The sequence below is a fragment of the Lycium barbarum genome, chromosome 5 (assembly GCF_019175385.1).
Source record: "Lycium barbarum isolate Lr01 chromosome 5, ASM1917538v2, whole genome shotgun sequence".
Classification (NCBI taxonomy): Eukaryota; Viridiplantae; Streptophyta; class Magnoliopsida; order Solanales; family Solanaceae; genus Lycium; species Lycium barbarum.
In genome coordinates this window covers 43,470,262-43,490,038 of record NC_083341.1, presented here as the reverse complement: position 1 = coordinate 43,490,038, position 19,777 = coordinate 43,470,262, and the positions used below count along the sequence as shown (strand labels likewise).

At 36.5% G+C, this 19,777-nt stretch overlaps 1 protein-coding gene across 3 annotated transcripts; it reads right to left on the bottom strand.

Moving 5' to 3' along the window:
- Window positions 1–881: 881 nt before the first annotated feature.
- Window positions 882–16,922, bottom strand: LOC132640823 (sister-chromatid cohesion protein 3). 3 transcript variants are annotated; one of them, XR_009582407.1, is made up of 24 exons: window positions 16,794–16,922; window positions 16,634–16,712; window positions 16,369–16,549; window positions 14,078–14,190; window positions 13,859–13,951; window positions 13,261–13,424; window positions 12,942–13,178; window positions 12,708–12,852; window positions 12,433–12,611; window positions 12,187–12,329; window positions 11,980–12,107; window positions 11,399–11,572; window positions 10,207–10,368; window positions 9,923–10,123; window positions 9,702–9,839; window positions 9,434–9,628; window positions 9,166–9,310; window positions 8,108–8,214; window positions 7,785–7,922; window positions 6,796–7,058; window positions 5,155–5,279; window positions 4,758–4,856; window positions 4,462–4,644; window positions 1,728–1,863 (listed from the first exon to the last, which is right to left on the bottom strand). XR_009582407.1 is itself a non-coding variant. In XM_060357604.1 (22 exons), exons 2-22 carry the CDS (start codon window positions 16,661–16,663, stop codon window positions 1,634–1,636), a joined length of 3,291 nt encoding a protein of 1,096 aa, XP_060213587.1. In that variant the 5' UTR covers window positions 16,664–16,712; window positions 16,794–16,922; the 3' UTR covers window positions 1,308–1,633. The 3 variants fall into 3 exon arrangements, 1 of the variants encoding a protein (XP_060213587.1); XR_009582406.1 differs by lacking the exons at window positions 4,462–4,644; window positions 4,758–4,856 and adding an exon at window positions 882–1,250 and having other exon boundaries at window positions 1,573–1,863; XM_060357604.1 differs by lacking the exons at window positions 4,462–4,644; window positions 4,758–4,856 and having other exon boundaries at window positions 1,308–1,863.
- Window positions 16,923–19,777: the final 2,855 nt, after the last annotated feature.

The window sequence follows — 19,777 nt, the reverse complement described above, 5'->3', positions numbered from 1 at the left end:
CAAAAGGGTAGAATAAGCTAAGTGCAGCAGGTTTAGCCACACTGATTGCACCAACAAAAAAAAAAAAAAAAAGGAAATCGTAATTACTCAAAACAAATAAATGGTATTTTCTCTTCGTAACCTAAACTTGCCCCTCGTCAGTAATTTAAGTGGTTTACAAATGGATTTATAATGCCCATGGGCTACTCTTGCCGTTGCCTTAATATTTTAGATTGGATGTTCCAATTCTTTAATAAGCCTCAACAGTCTCCAAGTTGATATTGAACCAAAAAGAAAAAATACCAGACCGCAGTTCCTTCAATGTGGTAACTGCTTATACTCTTCCTCTTTTTTCCAGTAAAACTAAAGATAAAAAGGGATAGGTATATGAATTAGAGTAATTCTGATCTAACCTTTAGAATCTCACTTCCCAGAAACAGAGTAAATGTAGAGTTGGAAGTTTTCACACAAGAAGCCTAGTTTACTCTAATAATGGATATAACTGTTGAGTAGCATTATGAAGGTGGTATGCCTGACCATTGGAATTGGACCAATTGGGTGATTCCACTTTAACTTCAGCCATATAATCGATACTTTAACTATGCAATGCCATCACTGCATCTTTAAATTTAAAATGTGTAGAACTAATAGCACTCCCACCGTCCCAAATTATGTGAAGGTGTTTAATTAAACATGGAGTTTAAGAATAAAAAAAAAACTTTTAAAACTTATGATCAAAATAAGTCATAGAAATTTGTATCGCTATAAATCATCTCATTAAGCGTAAAATGAGAAGTTCAAAATTAAATTCTTACTAAATATAAAAAGGTTACTAAAAAAGAAAAAAGGTCACATAAATTGGGACAGACAAAGTAACTTGTAATCACACTTCGGGTAGTAAATGATAAGAAACGTTGATCCGTTTTTGATTATTTTGCATTTCTCCTACATTAAGCTTCTTTACATCTCTCTTCCGTCAAAAAAAAAAAATCTCAATTTAGCAGTTACTAGCCACTACACATTTTCCAAATAATTATCCTGACAAATAATACCTTCGCACATCCACAACGAATTGAAACTGACAAAAAGAAATTGCAAATATAGCTACTTCAAAAAAGAAAAAGAAAAAAGATATGAGACAACATGACCTATTAAATACTCAAGGCTGCACCCTAAGGTGTACTTCAACAAAGGCTTCCTCAAACTACTATGGTTCACGAGGAACTTGTTTGCTCATGATGATAGAGAAAAGACTTCTAAGATTTGATAACCTGGAAATCAAATGGAATTTACTTCAGCTGTCAATTCCAGATAAAAAGATGAATACGTGCAGCCTTAGATCAACGGGCTTCATTAAGACTGTAAGTTTGTCTCAGATAGAATCAAAGCCTAGATAATACATTAAAAGATGAACATATGCCCGAAAGCTCCTATCCCAACTAACAGATGTCAAGAATAAGAAAAGCAATGTACAAGAAACCTACTTGAAAAAACCCTATGGAAATTGAGTAAACATGAAACCAGTGCCTAAGCTGATCTTTCTGTTAATTAGATCTTTTTTCTGGTCTCAAATTGTCAATCAATAAGTAATACCTGATGTTTTGGAACAGGACCAGCCTAAACACAGACCAGAATGACCAGTTCTCACATGGACTCAGCTATCTCTTGATATCTTCAGAGACCTTAGCTTGGATGATGACTTAATAGAATGTATTAGAGGGACCTCTTCGTCATCTTGTTTTTCTTCATCTGCCTCCTGCTCAGATCCACTGATTGATTCCTCGTCTTCACTAGAGTTGTGCTCGTCAAATAGTTTTTTTCCTTGAAGGTTCTGCTTCTTAGGAGGACGACCTCGACGTCTCACAGCTGTACCTTCCTTATCATCTATAAAAGAACTCACATTAGCAGTCAATTCGAACAGATCCTATCATTGTACAAATCATAAGTACTGGGTTGTTATGACATTAGTCCATAGGACCAATCGACATGATACCAAGCAAAAGTTTTTGACACCAAAATATCCACCCTGTTCGAAGTATAAACTTCTCCACTACCCTAATTAAATTCTGCACAGGCTATTTTTATTTTTATTTTTATTTTTCTTTTTGGAGATCTAATATGAGATGTATAAAAGCCCACTCTGCCCGTCGTATCTGACTTCATTACCTTAATTTCTGCAAGCTTCGCACAGGCTACTGACAAAACTTCGTTCCACAACGCAATTATGGTGAGCGGGGTAAGAAATTAACAAAAAATGCTGACAGTCGCCTAGTAAGGGAAGTTAAGAATTAGGAAAGTATTAATACGGCAACAACCCATTTTTATAGGGAATTTTTCAAAATATACAGCCCAACACAACACTTGATCTTAGCCGAAAGGCTGAGAGAGGCATCCAACACAACACTTTGCGCCCATGTAACCATATTTTTCAGTTTAGACCTCCCACCAGCAACAGGTACCAGTATACAACATTATACATTATCATACAGTATTTATACACCTATGTAAAAAAAATATCAAAAGTATATCTACCTTGTATAAAAGTGTAATAACGTATAAGTGCATAGCACGTCGCTAGCTCCAGAGACTTAACTTCTTCTACTTTTTCAGTTGCAATTCTTGTTCAAAACCAGTAAATCTCAACCAAAATTTTGTTGTCTACCTCCTTAAACTATTTCCAACAAGTCTAAACAACATCCACTCCAAATTTCACAAACATATTTGAAATTCAAACTCATTTTCTTCAAGCTTGTTCAACAAAGGTGGTTACCTTTCTAATCTAATTTTCACCACCTAAATCTTACAAAATCAGTACTCTAACTAGGATTTGAACTTCAAAAAACAACAAATTAAGTTTGTCAATAACAATCAAGCGGCGATCGGGTTGAAGAACAGAAAAAAGGAAGATGACCGAACTTTCTAATTATATACAATATTGGCCGGTCTTATTCGACGAATTGCTAGGAACTGTGACATCAAGTTGATCTGATTATACATAGGAGAGTTGGAGAAAATGAAACGGGATTTATGTTGATATTTTTACATGACAGGGCTGAGGAAACTACTTCCCACCTCTTCCAATGCTGGATAGATTTCGCATGGGATAGCGTCTTTAGCTAGACTGGAATTAGTGGACGATGTCATAAAAAAATTAGAGTTAAAATTAACTTGGGCCTCCCATTCTATCTTTTCAGATGCAAGTGGAAAGAAAGAAATAGTAGGGCTTTTGAAGGCCTTCATCAGAAAACCCATCCGTAACCTTTCTGCATCCCTGCTTATAGACACTCCTGAGTTTGGAAGACACAGACAGTGAGTCTTGGGCCTAACTCAATCACAAAATCTAGCACATGAAATGAGGATCGCCCACACCATATAAAGAAACCCATTTGACATCCCACAACCGATGCGAGTTAAACTCAATAAAGGGATCGTTACATAGTGAATAATAACATAGAAATTTTTAGGCAATTAATAATAATACATGAAATGTTATGGAAGACTATTTACTTTAAGGGCATCCATATTACCAATACACGTATTCTTATTCTACATTATCCCGCATAACTTAAGGCATATATTGTTTAATACGCAAATCAAACGCTATATAAAGTTACGCATAGATCATATTTTTTTATACGGCCAACCCAGCACTGCATTAGTTATTCGGGAACAAATTTTCCTAATCCTTCCAACCAGACATTGTCATACTCTATGGAATTTAACGCTGGGATTGTTCGCCTAATCCCTCAAATCAAGCGAGCACTAGTTACATCCAAACATATCTAATCGGCTTTAATCTATCAATTACACAAACATAAAGATTAGGTGACCTTGTTTCCAGAGGACAAACCCAGCCCAATTCTCGCAAAACAAAATTCAAACAATCACATTTATTTGCAAAGAACAAACACCAATTCTTCCAGAACTAAGAAAATAAATTAAACAAGTTTCGAATCCAATCACAACCTTTGAACTTTTCCTGACCCTTGACATGATTAGCTTTACCTCTATCAAGGAAAAGCAACATAAAATTGGTAAAAACGGGAAACACAAAAAAGACACCCAACATGAAGACTTCTAAAGTTGATTTAGATTTCAAACCTAGCTTTTGAACTAATGCTCAGCTCAATTATTCTCATTTGTACACACATACCCAAGTGACTTCATTTTATTTTAAGGACATTCTAGAACTTGGTAGAACACAAATGAGATGATCTTATTTACCAATAGGTTTAAGCTACTATATTCTAGAGCTCATGGAGAACAATGACATTGCCCCCACTAAAATAGGAATTTGCCAGTATTTTTACGACACTTGAAGTAGCAGATACACTTGCATTAGGCACAATCAATGTTAATTACAAGTTTGTTTAGTGTGTTCAGGAATTTGTTCGTTAGAGTACAGTATAAGTGTGAAATAAAGAGAACTAGCTCTTTCTTTTTTTTTTTTTTTTTGGTCAGAAAACCGTAAGTTGTCTTAACTGAAAACAATCGGATGTTCATTTGGCATGAGAAGCCTACAAGCCTTTACTTGATGTCTGCGCTAACTGCCCTATAGCTGGTGAATCATAGGAATGGTCCATTTAGGCAGGTCAGGGCTTGGCTTGACCCTGTGTTCTCCCGGGTCGGAGGCGAGAATTTGAAAGTGAATCATTCAGTGGTGGGCTGTTCATAGAAAGACAATTATTCAGTATTAGAATGCAACGTGTCAAAGTAGAGCGTAATGAATTCATATCCCAAGCCTTGCTACTTAGGGACTGAGGCAGTATTGTTGTTACCTAATGTGACACACAACAGGATTGGCGTAATCACTTCCCAGTTTCACTCCTTTCCTTCACTGACCATCTCAAGATGACAGGAAGTTAACAGCATCATACCTAATTTTTAGTCAAACCACCTCTCTTAAGTTTTTGACAAACCGCCACACAGTTACAGACATTATACGCATGTGATTACAACAGTCTCCTCTTTCACAGCCAAAAAAGGAAAAGAAAAGAAGTCATTCGGAGGTAAACCCAAAACGAACTCACTGAAACCAGAGCTGTGTAATAAGACTGAGAAACAAACAAGAATAACTCGCAAATTAAAGAAGTGCACGGTATAAAAAGGGAGCAAGAATGGAGAAGCAAAATTACACCAAGAGACAAATTCAGAAAATTGAAAGCATAGGTATACCTTGTAAACCTTCACCCTTTACATACTTCTCACGGACCGTGTCTACAAATATATGATAGGGTCTCCAGCTGCTCGGATCTTCATCCGTGTTAACATTTTCAGTTCTTTTCTCGACACCTTTCAAGCTGATCATATGAAAGTTGAGTTGATAGTCTGTAAGCTATGATACTTATAATAACAAGAAAATAGCATCGAAAGATTAAATTATAACAAGACAGGGTTGCTTAGGCAGCTCTCTCAAGGACAACTTAAAAGACAATGAAAGAAAGCTAAAATGAGAAAAGCTATACAATATTCACCACTGACATGTCCAAGCAAGAAAATATTATGTCAAATGAGACAGCTATAGCTGATCATTAGTAAAGTTTCAATGATTTCTTTGAGACACATTGAGAGTCGCAAAAGTATGAACCTCCTATTATCCTTGATTTCGGACACCAGTAACGCAGTAGGTCTTGCATAGGTTAACATGGTACACCCCTGAAGTTCTTGTAGGCCGTTGCTTCCATTTTCACTAACGGACCAGGACAGTTGAAAGTGAGATGCACAGAAGAACGAACTCTTCCAATAAACTCGTCTTATCATAGATTATTTGAGAAGAGAGGGCATCTTTTGCCCATTTTCGTGGTATTGGTTCCTAGAGGCACCTAAAAGGTTTGCTTCTTCCTTGGCCATTCTTACAGCTGAGAAATTTGGGGAAATGGAAGAATGAAGATAGATCACATCTACTGGTGCTTTATGTTCAAGAAGTAATGATAAGATGCAAATCACTTGTGATTTTACTGTAATATCGCATGCTGATTATGAAACACTGTGGAATATGTTTGGCACCAGATGGGTGACACCGGCTACTATCAAAGGCTTGAGTTGGGAATTCAAGAGGAAAAGGAGTAGAGTGTGGAAATGGCTCCTCTGGCACTTACGCGGCTAATAAGGAAAGAAAAAAAAACAGGCTTAAGAAGTTAACAATCAGAAAATAGGCTGAAGTTAAACTCTTTTTGCATATCAGAGGATCATTAATATTTTTGTAAGTTGAAGAAGTTAACAATAAAAAACTCCTATGTGCATATCAAGAGGATCTGTTTTTTATTTCTCTTCTTGATCAGGCATATCAAGAGTATCATTTATAATTTTGTAAGTTTTCTGAGCAGATATGTGTTTCCAGTTGGCAATAAAGATTAGGTAATTTTAGTAGAAATTAATGTTTTTATTGTGAACCTCTACTTCCGCATACTACTTGTGCACGGTATATCCCTTCCATCATATCAACAAAAAAACTTCATATTTTTCAAACAAAAAAATAAAAAAGAAAAGTTTCTGCCATGGAAGCCTGCCACAATCACCACAGCCAAGCCCCAGAATCCCACCAGAATGTCTCAATTCTCAAGCAAATATCTAACCAACCCACATCTAAATCCCACCCTGGAATCAAGCCAAATACATAGTGTCGAAGCTTCTTCAATACCTAAAAATCCAAGGAACATGCGAAGATGCTCCCTTGTTCTCTCAAGTTGTTACACACTAGGGCGCACACACAATTTCAAGAAACGCCCTTGATAAATCATCTAACAGATTGGAGTCAGAATGTTAGCCTTTGATTATGTGAGTAAAGATGGAAAGTGAAGTAAAGTAAGCTCTTACATATCAATAATATCTGGAGGAGGAAGTTTGGATATGAAATGCAGCACAGCTCCATCCAAGAAAGATAGATGTTTTGGAGCATCTGTAAAGGCATAGTGAATGCCTCCTGTGACAATATTTAAACCATCTGACCGGTGCTTGTTTCTAGCAGCATTTCCAAATGTCTTAGCAAGCCGACTGGCAAGATCTTCACATTCATGAAAAGTCTTTCTCGCTGATTCGTCATCATCAGAGGAAAGTGCTAATAAGTACCGCTCATGGGCCTGTAAAACCAGAATCAAACATGCTCAGCTACTCCACAAGGAAAAGACACTATTTTTCTTCCAATACGACCTTGATTCCTTTCTGAATCTAACATGTATATGACTTTCTTTCCAAACAAAGAATCTAACATGTATACTTTCTTTCAGAAAAATTTTATTTACTCTGAATTATGTGGCTAGCTGAGTGAAAGCGGTAATAGCCACCAAAATAACCAGTAAGCAGCTGGGAGAAAGGCCACCACAAGAGCAGACAAGGACATTGATAGGCATCCTTTTTTATAAGCATGACGTTAGTCCATCCTAGCTCCTTGAATCATAACCACAACCAACTCAAACACACCCCATGAATATGAAAATATACACAGGCAATATCTCAACAGGGAGCCTTGGAGCAACGGAAAAGTTGTCTTTGTGTGACCTATAGGCCACGGGCTCAAGCCGGGGAACCAGTCACTGATGTTTGGGTCAGGGTAGGCTGCCTACATACACCTCCTTGGAATGGGGCTCTCCCCAGACCCTATGTGAATGCTTCGTGCACCGAACTCCCCTTTTTTATACCCAGACATCTCAGTCAACCAAACATTTCAACCATATGATTATCCAATTTTGAAATAAAACTTTTCTGCTGCAATTTCATCAGAAAGTTTACCAGAAATTGGAAGGCCGACCTGCCAACTGACCAAAATAAAGCGGAAATCATCTCAGTTAACAAGTAGCGACACTCACCCTTTTTAGTGCCTCTAGGAACAAACGTGCAACATCTGCACCTTTATTCCTTAACACGGTTAGCAAATGCTTAATGACCTCAGACACACTTGTCCCATGCATTGCAATATGAGATATAATCTCTGGAGCAAGATATTCCTGTAGACATAGGTTACGGTGATAAAATATGTTAGCAGCTAATTAAGAAAATTAACGGTATCCTCCTAATCTTTGCATTCTAAATGATAGTGCAGTAATAACTTAAAGCATCGCCAAAAATCCATATCAAAAGTACAGGAAGTAAGTACAAAAAAGTCCAACTATGAAAAGAGAATACACCTAACCTTAGGAACTGCGTCAACAGCAACCAACTTCCCAACAGCAATGATTACAGCATCTCGATTTGTCTCCTCAATATATTCCCTATTAGAATCTTCTTCTTCAGTCTCATCTGTATCCATGTTAGAAGATCAATGAAAGTCTAACAAGCATCCATCACGTGCAGAAAGAAATCCTTTCTAGGATTGAATGGATAAGTTATGGTGGAGGATGTTCTGGAAGCTGAAAACACTTTTAAAGCCGCTGTTATTCTTTCATTGACACCTCTGGATGGACAGTGGAGATCTATTTTCCACTACTCAAAGGGATACTGATGAACTACTTCTGCCTACAGATTAGGTGCTCAAGTTTTTGCAGCATCTCTTTTTTTACTTTATATAAATAAAATTTCTGCATGCATCTTCACTGCTTCATAACGTAAGATTGCATACATTGCAAAGAAGGGAAGTAAAACAGTTCTTTTCCTGCTGCATTTGGTTGTGTTGGGTGCGGAGTGTACATCTTTAGTTTCTTAATAATCTATTTCCATCAAACAAATGAAAGCTAGATCCTTATCTGAGAAGTAATGCTAGAAAAAAGATGCACAAAATGGTTTCCTTTTGGAAACCAAGCTCCACACCATGAATTTAACAAAAATAAAAATCAATGCGCAACAACACATTCCTTCATTTAAGATATAACATGAGGAAACGAATGACTTCAATAAAAGTATACATTTAGCACACAAGTTCATGTGACTGCTCAAGCACCAAAGTGTATTCATAGTTTACATCTAAACACAAGATTTATCTAAAATTGAAACAATTAAACTTAGCATAGGGCTTTAATTGCCACCTAACAAGTCCAGACTACATGGCTTGCCAATTCTAATTCCAGTTTCTTTAATAACTAAAGTGCTATGACGCATGATACTCAAAGTAATTGTTCTAGATGCAGGTTTGCTACAGTTGAAGATAAAACAATAGTGCTAGAGCCATACTATTATTCCACTATATAACAGTAAGATGTGAGCTAGAGCTGCCACGCATTTAGAGAAAACAGTGAATGGGAGAGCCAAAACCACCTGGAATATGTAGTTGGCCTTCACTAAGCTTCCAGAACTTTTGAAGAATGGATTCATCTGGAGAGTACCCCAAAGCTTCTAGCTCCGTGGAAGCAAAGGTTGCTGTCCTGAACAGACACCATTGTTCTGATAAAATAACACATACCTAGCCAAAGAAAAGCAAACTCAATTAACCAAAAGAGAACATAGAAGGCACAAATAGGAAATAGCTGAACATAGATGTTTGAAATTACACGGTCATATGTGGATATTTTAAAAAAATGCTTACCCTACATGCAAGTTGACTCGCACGAAGACCTCCCGGAGATTCAGTAGTCAAGAAGGACTCAAGTAGTTCAAACAAGGTACTGCGCTTGGAGATTAAGGAAGATATTGATTGCTCCGGGACTGTGCCAGAGTTTATGATAGAGTGTAGGCACCAGCAAACATGCAGATGCATGTTAAGAAGCAGAAATCCAATTACCTGAACAGTAAGTGAAAGAAGTTGTGTATTGGCAAGACTACAAAAGAGGTTATTCAAACTACGGTATACCCACCTCGTCATCAATACTTCTGAAGTTTTTAAGAGTCTCTGCAAAATCTTTATACAAGCTTTCAATGGAAATTTGCCTAGACAATTGAAGTTCATACAACCTTTTCAAGTTAACAAGCAGTGAATATTCATCATCACCATCCTGCGACAACAAAGTTCACACATTTATACGAAATGCACCAATGAAACACATAATTTCCCCTTCAATTTGTTAAGGGCACATACCGCAACTTCTTTCATTGCAGATTTAAGTTTGATAATGAGTTCATCTTCAATCCCCTTCAATTTGTTAAGGGCAAAGTCCTGTAATTCCCCTCGACTCTCAGTAGCACAGAAGTTCAGAGCTTTTACACAAGATCTCAGAGCTTCCTTCTCACCATGCTTGAAAAATGCCTCTTTCATCAGAATGACAGCAGATTTAAAATTCTGGAGAAGCAAAAGAAAGCAACTTACTTCGTATTGGCAATACCCTATATAATTCATTATTGTTAAAGGTTCCGCAAACGCACCTGATCTTGTCTTTTAAGAGAATAGAGCTCAAGGTTCAAATGAACAATGATTTCAAGTAGATAGGGAATTTTTGCTTTGTCGGACATAAATTTGCGAAGAAGCAGCGGATAATTCCTCATCATAGCAACGGTTATATCACGCTTACAACTTTCAAACATTTCCTGGCAATTACAACATAAGCAGTCTAAAAATTCAGCATCCGGGAGTAGTATGGCTAAACAACACCAATATATTTGTCATTGAAAAAGAACAGTAAAGAATGAATCAATCTCAAATAATCTAAACCAATTCTGAACTTGAGGTAAAACTCAATGACTGGAAAAAATCAAAACCGCAGCATCTAGATAATCATTCTGCATACAGCTTTGAACATAGACGGGGAGCCTTAGAGAAACGGTAAAGTTGTCTCTGTGTGACCTATAGGTCACGGGTTCGAGCCGTGGAAGAAGCCACTAATGCTTGCATTAGGTTAGGCTGTCTACATCGCACCCCTTGGGGTACGGCCCTTCCCTGGACCCTGCTAACCCAGGATGCTTTGTGCACCGGGCTGCCCCGTTATACAGCTTTGAACATTGTTCCTACTAAGCAAAAAGAGTTACCGTCCCTGTTCCGTGGTACATGAAAATAATCAGACTGCGCACTGTATTATCCGACATAAGAAAAATAAAACGTCTTAATATCGTTAGAAAATGTAAAAAATGGTAACATGAAAATATATGAACTGGGCACGGAGTTTAAGAGAAATGGAAAGACTTTTGAAACTTGTGGTCTAAAACAAGCCTAAGAAATTTCTGTGGCTATAAATCATTTCATTAAGGATAAAATGGGAAGTTTAGAATCAAATTGTTACTAAATACAGAAAGATCTCATTCTTATTGGGACTGACTAAAAAGGAAAGAGTGTCACATAAATTGAGCCAGAGAGAAGGGTAAGTAATCAGTTATTTAGTAACCTAGATGAATGTATTTGAGGAACTGACCTGATTTAAGACAAGCATATAGTTTAAGAAAAGTTGTGGCACAAAGACTCTACTAAAACAGTACAGATCAACCAGATTGCAGAAATATCACCAACTTATTCTTTCACAAGAACTTTCTTGGAATCCATTCTCAAGTGTAAATGGTGAAGTTTGAAGCACAAGTATAACAATTTACTAAGAGAGTATCAACAGGAAGAACTAAAGAACCTCACCCTTTGTGCTTTAGTATAGTATTGTTTTCTATTGTCACTAGCAGGAACAATCTTCTCTCCAATTGCCTTTCTAATTGACGCAGAAAGCAGTCGAATAAGGTTTGTCGCATCTACATCACTTAGTTCAGCTGACGGGTCTTCCTCCAAGAGCATAGACAGGATACGCTTCCAATCCTGTAAGGACATAATTTTCAAGTGACTATTTTCCTCTTCAACCACGGAAAACACCTAGGGCTCCAGGATAGGCAGGAGACCCTTCTAGAGTTTCCTATGATAAAATAGGATTATAACTGTCTAATCAATAAAAATAGAAAATGCCTATAAAGGCAAGTTGTGGGGAAATACTAGTCCGATCAAACTACAGATAATTTCATTACAGCATCACTACTAAAAATCATAGGGAAATACTGGTCAAATTCAGAAATCATACAGTAATTTATAACGTCTTTAAAACAAAATTGAGCCACTAGAAGTCTAGGCTCATGGAAAGTTATAGGGAAATAATACTCTAACCAAACTACAGATATCATATGGTAATAGCAGTTCCATTCTTAGATTAAAAGATAGTATACATAACGTACTTTCATGGCATCCATATACTCCCAGATATCATCAATGACATACATACTCAGCATTTCGTCCTTTGAAAACTCCCCCAATATGCGCAGCAGTCTACTAAGATGAACCTCAGAAGAATCATTATTATCCCCTGGAATTTTTTGTTATCAGTACAATTATATTAATCAAGCAAATAGAAAGCACATGATGCAGAACAGTGTGATAAAAACCTGAACTAGATTGTGAACTGTTCAATCGCTGGGCAATCAGATTATCATACACTAGTGCTCCAATGGCACGCCTGATTTCCGGTGGATCATCAATTAGCAAATCATATAAAGAGCTTAATTCCTCCTCAGGAACAAGTTGATGTCTGCAAAAATATGGAATAACTTGATAAAAAAGCACATTTCAACAATCTGCTGGTAAAATTATTGAAAATGCAAAAGGTTTGCACTGTCAAGCACTAAATTTACCTTATCAGTTGTTTCACAAGTCCTATAGCACATACTGCCACAGAAATATCAACATCATCAGCAAGCTCGATCATCCTTTTATAAAACCTCTCAGTGAAAAGACCAAGAGATGGTACATTATCATCCACCTCATAAAGATTCTGCAGTGCAAGAACTGATGCCTTCCTTACACCATCACTCTTAAGAGGGGGAAAATTAAGAGCCAAATGCATAGTTAGAATTTTCAAGTTTATCAGCTAAAGATTGAAGATAAAATCAAATTGACATCCACTTACTTTATCATTCAAAGTCCATCCTAGATATTTCAAATACAAATCCTGCAAAAACAGAGAGGGGTATGACAGGATCCAAACACCCAATGACTGTATGCATGCCATTCTGATATCAGGTTCAACATCTCGATAACGGTGCATAAATAGCCTACAAATTCAGCATACAAAAAGGAAAAACAAAATCAAGAGTGCTCCTCAAGTGAACAAAAATATGTATCATTAACGTAAGGTCCATACCCAGTAAATATCTTCCGCATCATCTCCTCTATTACTGTTATCTTTTCATGGGCCATGGATAATCTTTTATTTAGTGATTCAACTCGAGGCCCATCCACTTTCTTCTTCTTTTCAGCATTTAGTTGCCTCTGTGTGGTTTCCCGCTGCGCACCAAGTACTTTGGCAACGTGTATAAAGGATGTAACAAGTTGTAGCCCCATTAGTGAAGCAACCTGACGATATACTCTCGGAGGAGTGCTGAAATGCACGTTCACAAGATAATGAGCCAAAATACTATCTTGAATTTAGAAGTTAGAACACCTGAATACAAATAACTTACCATGATAGCGCAATCACATAATCCATGCACTTGTCAAACAAGAACTTATCAAAAAGTGGTCCGTTTTCACATTCAGCAACCAAAGTATCCCAGAAGTAGACGAGGTTATCTTTGAAGTTCTTGAAGTCCTTCTTTTTTGAAGTTTGATAATCCTCAACTTCACCCTAATGTCGAAGGGATATTGGGTAAAATTAAAATTATACATCTATGCATGAATTTCCTGTACTGCATATTGAACTGACGCCAAATAATAACACCAACCAGAAAGTTCATGCTTAATCCATATTGAACTGACGCCAAATAACATACTCCCTCCGTCCCAAACTCAAGTGTCTTACTTTCCTTTTGGTCCGTCCCAAAAAAAAGTGTCTCTTTCTATATTTAGTAAGTTGACAGTTCAAACATCCTACATGGCAATTTTATAACCACAAGATTCAAAGGACATTTTAGTACATTATACCCATCTTTTATTTAGGACCACAAGATTCAAAAGTCTCTTTATTCCTTAAACTCCGTGCCGAGTCAAACTAAGACACTTAATTTGGGACAGACGGAGTATTAAATAAGGAAATATTATCAATATGATGGATGAATATACCCTCTTAGCCATGTTTACAAGAGAAACTACTACATCATCAACATCAGTTTGGTCCAAGAAATCTTCTTCAATATGATATTTTGCTCCACAAGCCTGCAAAACCACAAATTTCCACCTATCACGTCACATCATCAAAATGGAACCTGTATATGGCTGATATGCGGAGATGGGGGAAAAAATAGTATGCAAGCTGAAAGAACATCCACATATTATCATTACCTCAAACATCATGCTGAAGAGTCCAGCCATTGCAGCTTTCTGATCCTTCTCATAGTGTTCCACCCAATGCTTGACCACTAGAGGAATTTGTCTCCTATCACCTTTAACAACATCTGCAAATAAAGGAATGAACGTCCTATCATCAGTGTGTGCAAACCACCACAATAGTAATACACAAAATGGATTCAACAGAGAGAAGGTAAAATCTAATTAGAATCGGGTAACAAGGAATTGAAGCAAGCAAGCAGAAGAAAACAAAACTGACTAGTATAGCTTCTGATGGTTTCATGCCTTGAATAGGAAGTGTGTCACCTACAAAAGAACAGGATTATTTGAATTGACATTTTTTTGGACTGGTAAGGTATAGTTGAAGTGACTTTTCATAGAGGAATCAGTATCTCTTATGGGATAATCACAGAAGGCCTTTGATTACAGCTATGCCAACTTCAAAGTGATACCATAGGTTTCATGATGATACACAATGCCCTTCTTTTATACTTGGGAAGTCACTGGTTGAATAGAAACATCAAATGGAGAAGGCAAGCTAGCTTCTTTGACCATTCCACTTTATTGAAACACTTTTACTTTTTTTTAAATCTAGAGCAGAATGAAAAATCATCAGGAAGTAACAGAATGAACCTAGAGGATCAAACAAGATTCCTCTTGTCCACATCCTCCATTGCATCCCGGGGCATCTGCTGCAAACTAAACATCTAGATGGATAAAGGCAAAATGTGCAGAAGTGAAAACACACCACGCAATTGGGAGGGAACTTAGAGTACAAAAACGTTTCCAAGAATTCCATAAAAGGAGATATAGAGACAAAATAAGAACAATTAAAGCATCTTCTTCACCAACAGAAACGCCCATAATGATGAGTGTTTTACATTTGTCCGAAAATTCGTGGACAAGATTCGCATATCAATCAATGGGTGGAAAATGAATGCAATAGTAAATCAAATACTACCACTTGCTATTGTAGATTACAGAATTTTCAGACAGTTAAAAGAACAATTTTCCACAAGCAATTTCAAAGCTTTACAGACTCTCAAAGTCACTGCAAGTCAACATTAACCTAAAATTATCATAATGAAAATTACAGCACAATAGCCAAACTCAAAGATATAACTAACTCACGCTTTCAACTATAATTGAGTAGCACACCCTAGAAATTCCCATAGATTCTTGAAATACCAAAATTGAACTTAAATTGTCATAAATGAAAACTAAATAACATTGTCAAACTAGACAATCGCAATCTCCATTCACGCTTTCAATCAATCGAGTAGCGAAAGCCTAAAACTTCTCTAGTATCAACTTTCAAAATTAACCTGAAATTACCTTAATGAAAGCAACACAACATTAGCAAACTAAAAGACAATTCCATTTCCGCTTTCAACATAATCGACTAGTGTAAGCCTAAAATTTCTCTAGTCTCAAAATTCGAAATAAACCTGAAATTAAAAGAACAATACATAACACTAGGATAACTAGATGACCACAACTTCAATTCACGCTTTTAACATTATATATTAGCGCAAGCCTAAAACTGTTCGTCTCAAAATTCAAAAATTAATCTGAAATTACCATAACAATACAAACTAGAAAACCATAACTTCAATTCATGCTTTAAACATAATTGAGTAGCAAAAGCCTAAATCTTCTCGAGTCTCGAAATTCAAAAACCAAACTGCAATTACCCCAATGAAACTTTCAGGACAGTATGTATACACACAGAAAGCCAGAATTCCCACCCACGCTTTCAACAATAACTGAGTAAGCCAAGCCTAAAATTTCTTAATATTCTGAAATTACCATAATAAAAACTAGAGAACATTAGTCCAACTAGAAGACCACAACTTCCATTCACGCTTTCAACATAATAAAATTTCAGAAGGGTATGCAAACTAGAAGACCATAACTTCCATTGTGGTTTCACCACTAATCGAGAAAACAAAGCCTAACCCATTTGTCCATGAAAATTATTCACTTTTTTCCGAAATTTTTTTCACTTTATTTGAAAATTAGCATTTGGCCATGAAAATTCCAAATACAACTTGAAGTTGTATTTGAAATTTGGAAAACAACTAAAACATAGTCTTCAGTTTTTTCACTTTCAGTATATTCAAACAACTAAATATGATTTGCAAAAACTATAAACAAACACAAGTCCAACTTCAAAAATTGCACCCAAACGCCTACTTATTAATTTCTATAGATTCTCAAATTCAAATTTAACAACAAAATTATAGTAGCAAAAGACTAAAAAGAGTAGACAAAATGTATAGTACCTATTAAACTGTGATGAGCATTTGTAGGAGCAGGAGCAGCAGTAGATGAAGTGCCTCCTCCTAAAGGCTTAGTGCGCTTAGGTCTGGCACGTGACTCTTCAAAATCATCAGACCATTCTTCTCTCTCTTCCTCATTCACATATTGTTCCTCAGTAACCCTAGTTTGAGCTCTAGTTCGTTTCTGTACACCATAATTAGGCCTAAATTTTTAACTTAAATCAGATGAACCACATAATTATAGTTGAAATTAAATAAACAAACTCACCGTACGGCGATTCGCTGGTTCCTCCTCCATGAACTGCTCTGACTATAACCCTTACAAACCGAAGCAAAAACAGTGAATTCTACAGATGAAAGAGGGAGCAAAATTAGAATAACGGTGAGAAAATGCACAGATTTGTCGTATCGTATAGCGTACTGCTTACACTTGTGTGGCCTTTTTACTGGAAAAAGGACCGCCAAATTGAAAATGTCAATGATATGCTTCTCTTTTGCCAATATAAATTCCCTCCATTTCACGAACTTATGCTATGGCTTAATACTTAAGCGCCCCCCACCCCCCCCCCCCACCCCACCAACCACGGCCACCCACTACACACCCTCCACTTGTTAGGTGTAGGGATGTTATTATTTCTAAAATTACTTACAATATTCTCCATTATTATTATTATTATTATTATTATTATTATTATATTATATTATATTATATTATTATATCTATTCTAAACTACAATATTCTTCACGCAAGTCAATTTGTTTAAGTCGTGATAGCACCTAACTCAACCCAAAAGCATATTTAACATACACATTCTTTTCAAATGTGTAAGCGGTAAGAAGGAAATTCGAGACCCAAGACTTGTCAAATAGTGCATGGTGTGTTTATCAGGTGTTAGGCATATTTTTTCATTTAACAAGACATACATTAGACAATAGACATAAAAGTGAAAACAAATAGAAAGGAGGATTAATAAACTTCAAGAAAAGAAGATAACTAGGCCTAGAACAAGAAGTAAACCAGAAACAGAAAAAGGAAGATAGCTAGAACAAAAAGATGGCAATAGTACTTAGTAAAAGAAAAAAGGTATTGAGAATTGGAGAAAGAGATAACTGAACTCGGATTATGCCTATGTTGCGCTTGAACATGAAATACCTCTGCCTCAATTTGGTTCTGGACTTCTGGTTTGGAGAAAACAAACTTTATTTTTTTAACCCTAGCTTTCTTGTTTCTCATTTGTTTTGGTTTAATATTTGATTTGAAATATTGGGATTTAGGTAAAAATAATAATTTATTAGTTGATTTCTTTTTAGTTGACTTTGTAATTTTTTTTTTCTGAAAAAGAAAAAAGAAGAAAGGAAACATGGGTTACTAAGGTACAGTCTCTTACTGCATTTTGCTAGGAAAAAAATAAGCAGATTTGAATTTTAAAAATGAGTCCAGCGGGAATCGATCCCGCATACATCTGGACTATCACGCCCTGAACAATGGCCTGGGCGTAACACGGCACTCGGTGTCATACTGCATGTGACCGAGTGAACCACATGGCCTGCTGAATCATCATGAGGCATACATGAGCGGAAATATAGCATGAACGTGATGAGCTTTTATAAAACATGAGATGTCATAATAATTTAATGAAATACTTGTTTAAATCATAAATGCGGAAGTAACATGAGTCGAGCCAAAGATGGCTAAACACCTTGCATGTCTAACATAACTAAACTTTCTAGTCTATGAAACCTCTAATCGTGAATCTTGACTGGAAAACGTACTTGTTGGGACAAGTCCCCCTAGCATACCTTTAAATGCATGACTAGTAAAATAAAGATAACTGACTAAACCCCGAATGAGATGGGGCTCACCAATGAGCTGATACGAGCAAATCCTACTGAGCAGATGCGGCGTCCTGTAAATACGTACCTGCATCGTGAAATGCAGGCCCCAGGCAATAGAAGGGGACGTCAGCACATTGAATGTACTGGTATGTAAAGCAACTGAATGAAATAACATGGGACATGAAATAACATGATAAGAACTGAAACTGAAAACCTGGACATGAACATGAGCTTGAGCATGAGTACATATATATATATAACATAAGTAAAACATGATAAGTAGGGAGAGCATTTCATGAACCGACATGTGATATCACCACGTGGGTACGTGGAGTCTGGTACCTCGCCGAACCAGCAGAGCCCTCATACCTTGCCAGGGTATAAGGTGGTAACATGCTTGATAGATCCATTCAGTGTAAAATTAAGGTATCGTCCTAACTAGGCAGAGCGATCCTTGTCCTATGGTGGCTACATAGTTTCAGGCTATCTAAGCCTTCTCGGTAATTCGTGCAACTCCCAAAAACATGAACATAATATAGTTGGCTAAGAAGCCCATGATTTTCGTGAATTAACTTGTACTTGTCTTGTAATCATGATTTCACGAAATAACTTGTAAACATGGTTTCATGAAACAACTTGTATTTAGTATGTATGTATCTTGTATCATAGCATGAAAGTAATTATATAATATAGTTGCATGAAAACTTGTAGACATGTAGGATATTCATGAAATAATCATTTTTTATTTAAAAACATGCATGCAAGAACCCATGGAATATAAGATATGGGTTTTCATGGATTACAGACTGATTCCCAATAATCATATGGAGTTATTAAGAACACAATGATAGAATAATAGCAATTCATACATAATATAATCATGGACATGGACCTAGGGTTGTCATGAGCATGGTATAGAAAACCCTAGTTTTCGTAGAGAATCATAATTTATGGATTATGAGGCGTGGGTAAGAACAATGATATTCCCACACGTAGATAGTAAATCTACATACCTTAATCGCTCCAAAACTTGAAGAAAAGTCTGAATCTTTGAAGAAGAATTCCAAAAGCTTTGAATTTGGAAACCTTGAGAGGATTTTCACTGATTTTCGTAGCTACTGTTCGTGTCTCAAAGGGTACTTCTCCGGACCTCCAAATCCAATCTCCACCGTTCATATTTTCGACTTATGTGTTATAAACACTCAGTTAAAATTTGGGCTTGATCCAACGGTTAGATTATCGTAAAACACCAAATTAATATGGTTGTTCGGAATGAAACTCAACAGAAAAATACTAGGGTTTTCTCCAACTTTTTACAACTCTTGATTTTTATAGGGTAACGGGATGGATGGATTTATTCTAGTCTTTATAAATGATAAATCTTGTAGAATACAAAGGTTCTTGATTAAAATATTTACCTTGGAGGAAACCTTAGGAAACTAGATTGCCAAACCAAATTCTTGAAGGTTTCTTGATTTTTCTTGATTGCAAGAATGAGTTTCTTGCAAGATTGAAGTGTCTAGGTTCTTTAGGGATGGAGGTAGAGAGAAAAAGAATAGTCTCTTAGGGTTTAGAA